Here is a 15,622-nt window from a genome sequence, read left to right as displayed (position 1 = left end):
TAATCAGTGGTCAATCGTGTTATTGTATACAGGCTTGGACAGGAAAACAGGAGACTCCTCCGGTGGGCCCTTGTGTTATAATAGTGGGGCACCACCCTCTTATATGAGCAGTACTTGGCACAATATACTTGAATCACTATGTTCAGACAAAGGCAGCATCTTATTCATTTACCAATCTATCCATTTTAAGGGAATCTGTCACCACTTTTTTGGCATATCATGTAAAAATATCATTCGATTTAGTGTCAGCTCTGCATTATACAAGTACTTTTTGTACCCCTTGACTCCCCACCAATGATACATAAATACCGATTTTATTCCTCCCGCGGTGTATGTAAAGTAACAAAGGCTACCATCAGTAACACACTACGCCGCCAGGGACTCAGATCCTGCAGTGCCAGACGTGACCCCCTGCTTAAGCCAGTACATGTCTGGACCCATCTGAAGTTTGCTAGAGAGCATTTGGATTATCCAGAAGAGTATTGGGAGAATGCCATATGGTGCCATGAAACCAAAGTAGAACTGTTTGATAGAAACAAAACTCGTGTTTAGAGAAGACAGAATGATGAGTTGCATCCAAAGAACATCATACCTACTGTGAAGCATGGGGGTGGCAACATCATGCTTTGGGGCTGTTTCTCTCCAAAGGGACAAGGACGACTGATCCGTATACATGAAAGAATGAATGGGGCCATGTATTGTGAGATTTTCAGTGCAAACCTCCTTCCATCAGCAAGGGTATTGAAGATGAAACGTGGATGGATCGTTCAGCATGATAATGATCCCAAGCATACCACCAGGGCAACAAAGTAGTGGCTTCGTAAGAAGCATATGAAGGTCCTGGAGTGGCCTAGTCAGTCTCCAAATCTCAACCCCATAGAAAACCTTTGGAGGTATTTGAAAGTCTGTGTTGCCCAGCGACAGGCCCAAAACATCACTGCTCTAGAAGAGATCTGCATGGAGGAATGGGCCAACATACCACCAACAGTGTGTGCCAACCTTGTGAAGACTTACAGAAAACGTTTGACCTCTGTCATTGCCAACAAAGGATATATAACAAAATATTGAGATGAACTTTTGTTAATGACCAAATACTTATTTTCCACCATAATTTGCAAAATAAATCTTGCTAAATCAGACAAGGTGATTTTCTGAATTTGTTTCTCATTTTCACTCTCATAGTTGTGGTCTACCTATGATGTCAATTACAGGCCTCTCTCATTTTTTTAAGTGGGCGAACTTGCAATTGGTGGCCGACTAATACTTTTTCCCCACTGTATGCAATCTGGCATTGTCCAAAGTTGAAGACACTGGAGCTGTGAACTCACCAATAGTCCTATTGATTTCCATGATGAAGTACAACTCCGGTGTCTTGCAGCTGAAGGTGTAATCCACTCTTCTTCCACTGGATACATCAAGACTCAAGTCCTTGCAGCTTGGAGCACAGATAAAACAAGGTGGTGATGGCGTATTTATACCACGCTTTATAGAGATGGTTATATTGTTTGTAGACTGTAATGAGATGGTCAAAGATTCTGGGAAGAAAAGGAGAAACGTCTTTATATAAATAAGAACAATGTAATCACATATTTTACCCAAATGGGAATTCTTTTACCATGCAGTATACTTAACAAATGGGGACAAAACTTTGGGACAGCAAAATGGTAAAAAAGCAAAAATTGAGATTTTAGCACTGTTCTTTGGGTTCTGGTTTTAAGGTTTTCATTGGGCAGTAAAAATGAACTGTCAACATGATTCAGGTCAGATAGGATTGTATCTAGATAGAAGGGAGAGGAGGTGAGGGTAGCTCAGCCTCCTTACTCCTCCTGTGTACGCAGAATCTTATCAGGTAGCAGCTGTCACCTATCTCAGTAATGGGAAAATGTGTGTTGCCCCCACCCTGTATGGAGGGGGGGGGTCAGCTCCTGCAGCTGTTGTATGACTTGACTCCTTTACATGTATATCACATGTCTTGAAGGGGTTAAAACGAGATTGCACAGGATCTGACATGTCTGTTTTAATGAATACATGTAGTTCTTCAAACTTTTCCCCGTGCTGTTCCTCTGTAATTCCTCCTGGGAACTATGAATAAATAGACTGTTGCAATTCCCACTGACAAAATGGTGGTTTTACTCAATTTGGCACAATTAGCACTGATTAGATTGTGTCAGATTCTGTGAAGATGCACCCTAATGACTACAGGAATGGTAACACAGGTTTCTAAAGACTAGATATCTCAATTCCTTATTTCATTACAAAATTTACCTAAAGAGTAACTAATTATTTTTTTCATTTTTATGCAGTAAATACAATTTTCTGAATTTTTTTCAAATTGCGAATTATTTGCAGCAGCCGCTAAAGAGTGTATGGAGCAATTGTGCTACCGCGTCGTACATCTGGCAGCTAAGTAACTGGGGAGAGCTGATCAGTGGGGGGCCGAATGTTGGAACCCACCTATGTGATATCAATGTTCTATTTTAAAGAACATGATACATAAGATAGCTGTTGGCTGAATGATGCTTTGTCTGTTCATTCAGATGGCAGCCATCTCGGCTGGCTCTCCTATAACAGGAGCGCTCCTGTATCCTCTATGATAGCTTATCACAGGAGCACAAATGGATTTGTAGACAGTCAAACACTTTGCTATAGGGGTGAGGGAGTGGGGGGAGGGAAGGGGCTTCAGCTACCAGTAGTCTAATGTATATGGGGATTAAGGATTGGTGATCAATATAGTAGTGTCGCTTTTTTCACCCATTAAAATACACAAAAGAAAACACACAAAAACAGTCAAGAATACGTGTACACTATGCAGTGTTTTTCCTCCCACAACTTTTTTTTTTTTTGTGCACCAAAAACTAAACACCACAATGCAGAAAACGTGGCATGTGAACATACCCTCAGTTTGTCTGTACTACTATTTATTTTACTACAACACTTACACATAGATTTTTTCCTCGGAAGCAAGGACATTCCATTTTTTGCGGATTATCTTACCCATGTATCATTGAGCTCCACTATGTGAATGCACTGTTATTCCCTTTTGTTTTTATTGCTTTGAAAAATAAAATTTTACATTTAAAGAAAAAAAAAAAAAGAATGTAAAATAAAAAGAGAAGCAATCTTGATAAATTCTACGGTATATTTAATAGCAGATTGTGTTAATACAGTATGTAAGGACTTGTCCCTCAAATGTCATATTACATTCTGCATATGGCATCTACAGCATGTTATTTTATGCTGGCAATATGCATAGCAAATTTAAGTCTATGGTGTATGTTGCAGGGGAAGCCGTGGTGGGTGAGGTACTCATCTCTTATGCCCTGACATATTACATGAAGGTGGGGTTCCTGGCTGGGTGTGTGGACTTGTGCTATGAAGGTACTAGGCACCGTGCAGGCCGCATCAAACCAATGATGCCGGTTTGCCAGGACCAGTTGTTTTACAGTTCAATGAGGGAGACCAACATTTAAAAACAAAACTTTTTACTGAACAGGAAATTGGTAGGGAATATATAAAGGAGACAGCGGGTACACAGTCTTAGGAATGTTTCCTTTACAACTTGGAGCATTGTTCACACAGTTTAGAGTCCTTCGTCTTTAATTGTCCTCTGCATTCACTGTTCCTCACTATTTCACCACAACCTGGCTCAACACTGCAGTTCTGCTTAGCAAGAGTTCTTATTGAACCCACGAGTCTGCATCTTCTTTCCCATTAGAGTTATGGTGCCAGCATGGCCGGTATTTATCTTCTCTAATTCTGATGCTCTGGAACTTCCACCTGTGGAACTACGTTCATCTCACATACTCAGCCCCATCTAGGCCCAGTACCTCTTGGAGTTATTAACGCTGAGCCACACTGATAGGCAGGGGTCACACTTGCGAGTGTGATGCGAGAAACTTGTGGAGCGCCCCACCAGGGCCTAGCGGGGTACTTGGTACCTGGCCCGTGGATCTCGATGGGTCCGTGGCCCTGGGGCTCCATGGCAAAAAGGGGATGAATGAATAATGAAATAAAGTTTATGAATAGTTCGTGACGCCACCTGTGTTGTTCGACAAGTGAGGTGTTAGGCCGACGCTGCATGCAGATCCTCTGGGACTGGTGGTGGGTTGCAGCCAAGATGGTGAAGCTCCCCACAGGTGGAGCTGTAGCCCCAGGGCAGTGTAGATGTAGGGGCAGAGGAGAGGTGCAGGCGGTGTAGAAGCGGATACCCAGATGTAGTGGTACAGGGTGTGTTGGCGCAGGAATAATTGGAGGACACCAGGGCATGCAGTTCCAAAGCTTTACTCACAGTCTGTAGCACAGACAGATGCCTGTCTCCGTGCTGTGTCCTCCAGGTCAGGGACTCAGTCAACCTTCAGATCAGATGGAATGCTCCCTTCCAACACTCCGCCAACATGTGCCTTTCTGAACGTCTCCTCTTATAGCGCCTTTAAGTGTGAAGTACTCCTAGTACTGAGTTACACTGGAGTGCCTCCTGACAGATGTTCCCAAGAACACTACTTGTACGGCAGACAACTGTAGCCTGCTTTGGGGACTCCTCTCTCCTGAGTCCCGGCTCACTATTCACGTTGCTGTTGTGCCCCCAAGTCTTAGATGGGAGTAGTGCATTTACATCCCACTACTCCACCGATGTCTGCTGCAGGACCTTCAGTATCCATACAACCTCGGGGACCGGGCCCCGGCCTTGCGCTTAGAACTTCTAGGCAGGGTTCTCCTCTAACCCACGTCCTCTCTGTTCCCTTTTACTCCTTTGTTCCGTACTTGTCTTTCTTTCTTATGGAAGCTCAGGCTTCAGTCCAATGTCTTTCTCCTGCTTTCCTTTCCTATGCCAGCTGGCTCAGATCACTGAGGCAGCTGCAGCACTCCTTCGTCCATCCCTCTTCCAGGGATCCTCACTCCTCTCTCACTCACTGACTGACTAACTGAACCTTCCCGCTCTTTATGTATTCTAAACTCCACCCGCCTCCCAGCTCGTTTCGTGTTCCAAGCAGGGAACCACCAAAGGTGCTCTGCTACGCTCTAAGCAAGGAGCCGCAATGTGGCTTTGCTACACTACTTTGTGGTGAGGGGTGCAGGTGTTGGAGCGTGGTTAGGAGTTCCCACCTTACCTGGATGGTGGGGCACCACACCTCAGGAGGAGGTGCAGTACCTCTGTGGCGACTGAAGCCTCAGGGGCGCCACACTTGCGCGAGTCTCTTGCATAAATACCCGCCACTGCCGCCGGCACTCAGGAACGGAGTGTGCAGCTGCATGTATTTCTATGCAGCTGCCCACTCCAGTCTGAATGCCGGCGGCAGTGCCAAGTATTGATGCGCAAATTTCTCGCATCACACTCGCAAGTGTGAACCTGGCCGTAGGCGCTCTCTCCCAGGACCCATCTCAGATAATTCACTCTCAGTAACCTCTACTCTGGATCTCCGCTCAGTTTGGATACCCTAGAATGTGGCACTGCTCATGTTTGACCTTAGGTCCTTTCTCTACGCACTCCAGGCCCTATCTGACATTCTAACAGGAAACGGTCTCTTGTGCCTTCAGCTTAGCCCCTCCCACTCCAGGCTAGTCCCAGACAGAGTGTCGTACTTGATTTTTAAAGCTTAACAAACATATATGGAAGGCACCTCTTTAATAAATATCTTTTCCATTTGGTACTAACCTTACTTGCCTTTCTAGCATTTTTTTGAAGGCTCCAAATTGGTTATGATGCTCCTTTAGGCCGATATCCTCATTGTATAAATGTTACAGCTAATGATCACACGCTGGTATACTACCTTTTGTAAGAAGGTCCGCAGTGCAATAATAGCAGATGAACGGCTGCTCTATCAGCAATAGAGCATGGTCTCTAAATAATACCAATTGCACAGGTACAGGCGTCGGATACCTTTTCCTTCCTTCTCTATAAAATTTGCTGACCAACAACAGTCAAGCACACTGAGCACCAAATAGATACCCCCTTTTTAAATAACCTGCGCAAGCGCAGCTTTTGAAGTTTCCTTTGATAATTCAAGGAGCGCAGTTCGCGTCTTTGGCGCATGAGCCAAGCTAATAGCTTCCTTGGTTACTGTGACACAAAATTGGTGATACGACATTTCCGGAAAAGCGCGATCAGTGCTTCCTGCAAGCCCGTGGCTCCAAGTAAGTCAATCAGCTGTTTTAACTCACACTTGATTTTATTCTGTATTTAGACCAGGTCAACACCTAAAGCCCCCCGAGAAAGCCAGTCCTTGGCGACATGCGTTGAGCAAGTGCTGCCTTGCCTACTCCCTTCTTCCCACACCTTGATTATGGGGCACCTCCAGCCCTTAGGGTAAACGTGATCAATTCTTTGCTGCTTCACTATTCAAATAGTACTTTTTTATTTGGCCTTATTTTGGCCTACTCATTGATGGACACCGTTTTCATGGGCATATGTTTCTGATCTAGTATAGGGTAGGCTGGATTTCATCAGCACATGTAGTCAGGGGTGGATTAAGGGTAGCCAGGGACCCGGGCTGTTCATACTCTGTGGGCCCCCCGGTCACGTGACGGGGTCGGGAAGTCACTAGTTTTCATGACACATACGGTGCGTCAAGGGGCAGGAACGGGTTAAATACTGAGGTAAAAAACCTCTGCAAATACGCAACATGTGCACAAGGCCTCACAAATACTGAGGTAAAAAGCACCAAATGCTCAGCGTGTCCATGAGGTCTTACAAATACTGAGTGAAAAACTCACCAAATACTCAGCGTGTGCATGAGGCCTTATAAATACTGAGGTAAAAACTCACAAAATACTCAGCATGTGCACGAGGCCTTACAAATACTGGAAGGCTTCCACCCAACATCTAGTCCTGACTCACCTGTACCCAACATCGAAACCAGCTAATAGTCTGCAATCACCTGCTGACCTGGACCCATGACCTGTCAGACAAGTTACTTCACATGAGTCACACAGAGGCTTCTGCTTCATGAACTTCCCCAGATAGAAGAAGCAGCCTCCGATGTGCAGTCTGTGGCTGGATACACAGGAAGATACGCTCCTCGTCACAGGCTGTGCCCAACATGTCAGCAGAGGGGTTAAAGCCACAGACAAGTTGCCGTCTCCTCACACACTGGACACGACGCCGCATCTGGCGACGAAGTAGCGCACATTGCGTAATGTTAGTCATGTCCCAGATGTTCAGCATGTGGAGGACCAAGGGGGACCAAAAAAGACCCCAGGATTGGAACAGGAGCATGGGAAAGTGGACGGCGGTCGGAGGGGCAGGGTTTATATAGGGGTCGGAGTAAGTAAATATATATATATATATGTGGGCAGCGCACACATGCACAATCCTCAGGTTGTATAACTTTCAACTGGTCAAAACATTTCTCTCAGTAGGCCAAGAAAGAAATGTGGCTGGAATAAAGTACACCTCATTAACTTATGTGTGAGGCAGAGGTGACAAGACCCGCCATCTCGAGCCCACCTTACTAGAGGTGCCCACTGCACACATATAACAAAGTTGATGGAAACAGATGACTTCCACTATGATGATTGGTTACTGGCTGCCCGACCACACCCATCTCACATCTAGTCACACCCATGTCCACGCCCCAACCACACCCATTTAGCACTGCTGATCACACTGACTGGTACTGAGGGCACTGTGGCTGGTACTGTGGGCACACTGACTGGTATTGAGGAAAAGAAAGAAAGAACAGAGAGAAAAAAGAAAAAAGAGAAAGAAAGAACAGAGAAAGATAGAATAAAGAAAGAGAGAAAGGAAAAAACAGAGAGAAGGAAAGAGGGGACAGAAAAAAGAACAGAGAAAAAAAGAAAGAGGGGAAAGAATGAAAGAAAGAACGAACAGAGGGAGAGAGAGAAAGAAAGAAAGAAAGAGAGGGAGAGAGAAAGAAAGAGGGGAAAGAAAGAACAAAGAAAAAAAGAAAGGAAGGGGAAATAAAGAACAGAGAGGGAGAAAGAAAGACAAGGAAAGAGGGGAAAGAAAGATAGATTCTATAAAGATACTATACCAGCCCGGCTCACATTGTAGTGCCCACTTGAGCCTCCAGGTGCAGGACATATCATGATCCACTCACATGGCCGACATCCCCGAGTCCAAGGCGATCCCGCTGTCCGCGCTGTCGGAAGAGGACATAGGACATGGTGATGATCTGAAGCATTCCCTGAAGTGCCTCCATGGTTCCGTCACAATTTCCTCTGGTCAGCTTCCAGCACGTCACTTCCGATGGAATGTCACGTGCGAGTTTTCAAGTGCTCCTCGGGGCTCCACCGTATACTCCTGTGTCCGTGGGAAAAGTAAGCTCCCGGTCAGGGCAGTGGGACAGACTCTCAAAATCTGGGACGGTTGGAAGGTATGAATGCTCCACATCATACACCTTGTACACGCATGGCTCCGCACACCTCATACACACACGGTTCCACTTTGTATACCTTGCACACACGGCTCCACTCAGTACACACGCTCAATGCCAACTTTTATTTCCCATTGACTTGCATTGGGGTCGGGTTTCGGACGAAACTCCGACTTTTTGCCCTAGTCGGACCAGTTTCATCCGACTCAAATTTTGTTTCATTTGGGTTTCACGAAACCCGATCCGTCCAAAGTCGCTCAACTCTACTCCTGACCCCACACATAATTCCCTCATCCAGCACCATGACAACCAGCACAGCAGTCCCACGTACAATACATTAAGGGCTGTGTGCACAGGACCTGTGATGAGGTCACAGGAGGGGAGGAGTCAGGTGTCACATGATCCACTGAAGGGCCCCTGATCATGTAACCCCTGACTCCTCCCCTCCGGTGACCTCATCACAAGTCCTGTGCGCACAGAGCAGGGATTTATTAGTGAGGGGCTGGCGCTGCGGTGGCCGGTGGGTCTGGGAGGGGGAGGAAGGGGTCGGTACATGGGGGGGTGTGGTGCTATGGTGGTGGATTATAATGGGGCAATTTTCCTTGGGCTGGTGGGCCCCTCCACACCACTGGGCCCTGGGCTACCACCCAGATTTACCTCATTATAATCTGCCACTGCATGTAGTTCATAGTAGGACTTTGATCCACTTTTCATTCTTGGTGCTGCCTAGGGTGTTAGGTATATGTATTTAAATATTTATCTTTAGTGGTTTATGATTTATAAACTTTATACTAGAACCCCTATGGGTAAGAACATCAGACAATACTTAATTCTATAGTGTCATTAGCTTGTTTCATATTTAAACTCCTGATTTTTTTTATATTCTATTATTTAGGATAGCGCTAAAAAATTTGGTACCCAGGTGTTGATCAATTAGTGGGCTAAAGTGAAATGGTAGATCTGGAAAGTCCACAGTGAGGCACTACCTTCTTGGGGTTGTAAAACAGGTTTGAGAGAGAACCTATTCAAGCAAAAGGGGAATTTCTACACATTTTGATATACGTTTTCCTCAAAGTACACCTTGATACGCGTCCATGCTAAAAGAATGCTTGTGTTGCAATATGAAACCGCAAAGACACAAACAGGGTCACCAGGGTCCACAAGTGAGCTTGAAGAAAAATCTTTCATTAAAACAACTAGGGCAAAACTTAGTTTCCCACCTATGTCAGATTTTGTATTAATTAAAAAAAAAAAAAAAATCTGTGTTGAGGTCTAGATCCTAAAGATAAATATAGCCAATATTATAATGCCAAATTTATGAAAAGGCAACCAGTCTGCCAAGATATATACTTGTTAATACATGACCTGCAACATTAAGTTGGAGAATAATATCTGACAAATCAACAGGGTAAACTGTTCTCCATTATGGCATGTTCACACTTTACATTTCATGTGTAATATGCACTACAGGGTTAATCAGTTTCTTTATCCCTTTCCGAACATGTGCCGATGTATGGAGCAGGCTCAAGAGCTGAATTCGCATCATACACAGCCAAACTAACAGCCATGAATAGAGCTGGCTCAGTTCGGCGTTGTTTAACCCCTTAGTGACTGAGACAATTTTGACCGTAATGACCAAGCCAATTTTTGTCATTCTGACTACTGTCACTTTATGAGGCTATAACTCTGGAACGCTTCAACGGATTCCACTGATTCGGAGATCATTTTTTTTGCAACATATTGTACTTGCCGATAGTGGTAAAATTTCTTTGCTATGACTTGCATTTAATTATGAAAAAAAGATGGAAATTTGGCAAAAATTTTGAAAATTTAGCAATTTTCAAACTTTTTATTTTTGTGCCCTTAAATCAGAGTTGTGTCACACAAACTAGTTATTTAATAGCATCTCTTACATGTCAACTTTACATTAGCTCAATTTTGGAAACAATTTCTTTGTTTGGCCGTTATAAGGGTTAAAAGTTCACCAGTCACTTATTTTTCCTACAAAATCTTTTTTGTTTTTTTAGGGACCACCTCACATTTGAAGTGACTTTGGGCATCTATAAGTCAGAAAATACCCAAAAGTGACAATTCTAAAAACCAGCACCCCTCAAGGTACGTAAAACCACATTCAAGAAGTTTATTAACCCTTCAGGTGCTTCATGAGAAGCAAAGAAATGTTGGAGCAAAAAAATTAACATTTAACTTTTTCACAAAAAAATTTACTTTAGACCCAAACTTTTTTATTTTCAGGGTATCAGGAAAAATGGACCACAACATTTGTTGTGCAATTTCTATTGAGTACACAGATACCCCGTACATGGGGGAAAGTCACTGTTTTGGCACATGGCAGGGCTCAGACGGGAGCGAGCACAGTTTGACTTTTTGAATGCCAAATTGTCTGGAATCGATTGTGAGCACCATGTCACGCTTTGGAGACCCGCCCTTGATGTGCCTAAACAGTGGAAACCCCCCAATTCTAACTCCAACCCCAATATACCCCCAACCCTAACAGTAACTCCAACAGCAGAACGGTAACCCCAACACCACAACCATAACCCCAACACAACTCTAGCTTTAGCCCCATCCCTAACCCTAGCTGTAACTCCAACACTAATCCTAACTGCAAAGAATAGAAAAAAAAATACATTTTTTTATTTTATTATTTTTACCTAGCAAAGAGGGTGTCAAAGGGGAGTTTGATTTACTATTGTTTTATTTTGATCACTGTGATAGACCCTATCACAGTGATCAAAATGAACTAATAGGAAAAACCTATTGTTGCCGAGTACTGGCTGGCAGATCTCAGCAGGCTTACTGCGCATATGCCTGCCATTTTCTTCCAGGAAGAGGACGCAGAGGGCCGGGGAATGGAGCAGGAGGGTCCAGGGATGGATCATATCAAGCGAGAGAAATAAATTGAAAATCAGACTTTTTTTTTTCTTTTTGCAATCGCTGTTATTCACCAAATAATGGCAATCACAAGACTGGGGACGGTAAAAACCGACCTGAATCATGTTCTCCGGGGTCTCTTAATAAAGATTGTAATGTATGGGGGGGGGGGGGTGATTCCCAAAAGTTTAAATAAAATGTATTGAATACTAAAACTTATTTTAAACAATAGGTAATTTTCTGATAACACATTTCTTTAAAAGGTCATCGAAAATTAACACTACTAAACTGCATATATGGGGTTAATCTGCAGGTTAATATCGTTCCAATACTATGCGGTGTCTACACCAAGAGCCACGCTGCCAGGAAGAAATTAACTTTATTCACCACTACGGCATTCGGCTTACAGTCATAGGGGCGGCGGCGGCATGGTTTCAGTCACCGTTCTGTGTATAGAGAGCGGCTGCTGTAACAGTCCCTGGCTCCGACTGGCAGTCAGTTCTAAAGCAGAGCCTGCTGTCAGTCAGTGCCAGGGGCCCAGTCTGCAAGTTAATAGCGTTACTTTACATGACAGGTTGCCTTTAAGGGCTGCTAAGAAAAGCAATCCAATAGTACAGTTATAACAGTAGTTCACTTTATTTGACAGAATTGAAACAAATAGACCATTTCTTAGGGTAGCCAAACTCTTACTATGTGCTGGGAACATACTCAAATGTTCACCGATGAAATCACAGTCACCACAGACTTACCACCCAAGTATAGCTCCCTAAAAAACAGTTTGTTAGTCTCTGTCAGCTTTCAGGTCAGCATTTAGGACTTGCTGCACTGGCACTTAGGACATCTGGGTCTCCTTTTCTTGTCCAAACCAACAAACAATCTCACACTGCCTATATTAGGTACCTTCTACACCGCTTACTTTCTTTATCACTTGCCAGGTGACTCCTCCTTGGCAGCTAAGCTCAGGCCTACACCACAGGCCAATGACTGGCTCTCCAGGAACCTTACACAGATTGTCTTTGTCATATACTTTTTATAAAATCTCCGCACCAGTAATATTGGCTCTGGGGCCCACTGTTCAACTCATTGTAAATATTACTTCATCCTCATTCATAAATTGAGCTATTCTTCTATAGAATAATAAACTAGATCCCTTTCTAAGTGAATTAGGAGATGCTTCCTTTGTCTGCACATAGTGAAACAAGTGTAATGTGCCAGCTACTGCTCATATAGGTGGAGTTGGGGGCCCACCGGGGGATTCACCAGTGTTCCTTTGTGCCAGTCCAAGCCTGCATAAGAGCAACAGAATAAAAAAACTCTTAATGTGACCTACATAAAAGGTTAGGTAAAGGGGATTGTGAGGTTAACCTTCATTACTAGTATACAAGGAAAATGACAATTAAAAAAAATATTCTTTTGGAAAGATTAAATTAATTCTTGTCTATTTTTTAGTGTTCTTTCGGGGTATTTTTCAAAAAGTTTTTGTTCAGAATGAATGGGCCTGGAGACAGCATCCCCCCGACATGCTGGCTGCACCCGGAGCTAATGCCCAACCTTCCTCTTCCTCAATTACTCCCTTGCGCTGAAGTGCTTTCAGATGGATGGGATAGCCTTGGATTCAAACAAAGATTTCTCCGTAAAGAATGGACTGGCGAGCTAAAAGGTATCGGTTGACTTGTCTCTGAAAGAGCTGCATGTGCATGTAAGTAATTTTTTTGTGGGACGGGTGGGGGTTAAAATCCGGCTGACAGATTTCCTTGTCAACTTAGCGCATGAATAGGATCTTCACACTATTTTCTCTGAAGCGCCATAGTGTTAATTGTGGGCTCATATTCAAGCTGTTTGGGACATGTAGCCATGAAGTCAGGCTCTGATTTGTGTTGACACATATTCCTGCAATATCCGATACAGATAAGATCTAGACAAACATTGCTCACTATGTCATATTTAAATCAGGTAGACCTACAGCGCCAGAACCATTAACACAAGAGGAAGATCGTTACATTGACACCGTACCAGCTGTTATCAGGGTAGTAAATGCAGCGTGGAACACCTGCTCTCCTTTCATCAGGTTTGTTAAGCAAGAAAAAATGAAGTAGCTACTGCACAAAACTGATTCACCGAGTTATCAGAGATATGACGACATATGCTACAATTTAGGACATTAGATTCCAGCAGTAAGAGAGACTCTTCTCCGTATGGTGTCTGTTTAATACAAGCAAAAAAAACCTGCTGATTTCTCCCTCGTGAACGCACCACTTTATGAATGGGGTCCTAGCAGTGCTGGGAAATTTTAACGTATGTAGCACCCTATATATTTTTTTAAACCATTTTGATATATGAATATTTTATAAATCGGTTTCTGGGCATATTCTAATCAATTTTATACCTCCTATTAGGGTCCCTCATTCACTCTGAAATTAAAGACCGGATCCCTAGTCTGAATTATTCCTATAAATTCTGGGGCACATCTGCACTTTAAGAAAACATCTATACCATATTGTAAGGCAATTTTTAGGTAAATCTTATTGTATTTAAATTAACGGCTGCCAACTAATAATAATTTTTAAAAAATAAATTACCATTTAATTACATAACTACTATTCTTCAACTAGACTCCTGCGGAAAATCATTTACATTTTACAAATTTTCCAATTAGATTGGTCTTGTTGGTTTAGACCCTATTTTTGCTGTGGTTTCTAGTGGGTGTTAATGCGCCACTAACTTAACATATAATTTCCTATAAAAAAAATGTAGGAGGTGCTAGTAATGTTATACTGAATATTCTCCTGAACTCACTATTGTCATTCCTCAAATAATACTATTCAGTGGAACCAAATTCGTCTGAAAAGTCAGCATACGGTATTTGAACTAGTCAGGCAATGACTTGTCACAGAGGAATTTTTGGATGATCACTGATGAGCAGGAAGAGGATTTAACACGTACACGCAATAACAGACAGGAAGCACTGGTACCGTATGTAACGCACAGAGGTGATGATGACGACGACAATGAATACCCCCATGAAAGTCATCAATCAGAATATTCAGACACCACTATATAGTTTGTTTCGTGTCCCCAAAACAGAACTCTGGGTTCAAAAGACACAGGTTGTAAGCATAGAAGACGTGAGATTTTATCAAAAAGAAAATCAGATGTTCATTAAACTAAATATACTTAAGATGAGATTTGTAAAGCGCTGTGAAATTAATGGCGCTAAATAAGCAAATAAAATAAACTACTGTGTATATTGGTACAAAAACAGGAGACAAGAAAGAGGGTGTCTATACTGTATATAAGCACCTGGATGCGCTCAGAAAACTGGAAAATTCCTCAGACTAGTAGCAAGGTGAATTATGTACAGTATGTAAGCATCCAGTTAGGGAACCTGCATTCAGTTGGGAATTACATAATGAAATTAAAGGGAACCTGTCAGCAGGAGTGTGCCGATGGATGCTACTGTGCAGGCGCCGGGCGGCGCAATCTTGCTAGAGAAAAAAAAAAAAAATTTTCTCCACTAAGTTGGCGCCGGCCGCACCTGCGCAGTAGCATCTATTGGCGATCAATGCTACTGTGCAGGGGGCGCCATCTTAGAGGAGGCTTTTTTAAATTTTTTTTATTTGATTGATTTATTTAATTAACTGAATTATATGCACATTTGCATGTGGATCATGCTGCAGGCAGGCGCCGCTGTCTGCTCCTGACTGCTGAAATTGTTTTTAACAGCGCCGACCTGACACTGTCTGTAGGTTACTCAGCACAATCCTGCTGATAGGTTCCCTTTAAGGATTTAATTTATTCTTCACCTCTACTAAAAGCAATAAGGATATGTGCACATGATGTTTTTCCCAGGTGAACAAAACAGACAAGGTTTTCAAGCAGAAACAGCTTCAGGAATTGCCAATGTTTTTTTTCCCCTCAAGTATATTTGAGCCTTTTTTCAGACATTTCTTGAAGTGGTTTCTAAATGTTTTTGAGTAGCCAATTTTTAAGTTTTTTTTTCAGCTATTTTTGTAGCGATTTGTGGGCTTTAATTTTTTTTTTTTAAAGAAAATGCTCACAAAATGCTTCAAAAGATGACTAGGTGTCTTCTATTGCCTTCTATTGTAAAGTATGTGTGGCGCCCCTGAGGGTCCAGTCACCACAGAGGTACTGCACCTCAGCCAGAGGTGTGGTACTCTGCTCTCTGGTAAGAAGGGAGCACTACTCAGAACCCACACCCTTACATCCAACACTATACCTCTCAGGGCTCGGGAGGAGCTAGGTAGAGGGTGTGGGTGGAGAAAGTAAATCGGGCTAGGAAGCTGAAGGAAGTAATAGTGCTGGGGACTGGAGCAGTGAGGAGCTCATCCCTAGACCAGAAGATAGTATAACGAGAGAAAGGAAAGACCGAAGAAATG

General features: G+C 43.2%; 1 protein-coding gene across 1 annotated transcript in view; it reads right to left on the bottom strand.

Moving 5' to 3' along the window:
* The window catches only part of CDCP1 (CUB domain containing protein 1), a 124,836-nt gene that overhangs the window by 74,172 nt on the left and 35,042 nt on the right, over positions 1 to 15,622 (bottom strand). The window contains exon 2 of the mRNA XM_073550074.1: positions 1,329 to 1,535. Coding sequence (XP_073406175.1) covers positions 1,329 to 1,535 — 207 coding nt within the window. The remainder of the gene's footprint in view (positions 1 to 1,328; positions 1,536 to 15,622) is intronic.

This window comes from Dendrobates tinctorius, unplaced genomic scaffold, assembly GCF_039654945.1.
Source record: "Dendrobates tinctorius isolate UK_male_01 unplaced genomic scaffold, ASM3965494v1 ptg000162l, whole genome shotgun sequence".
Classification (NCBI taxonomy): Eukaryota; Metazoa; Chordata; class Amphibia; order Anura; family Dendrobatidae; genus Dendrobates; species Dendrobates tinctorius.
This window is presented reverse-complemented; position numbering and strand designations above follow the sequence as displayed.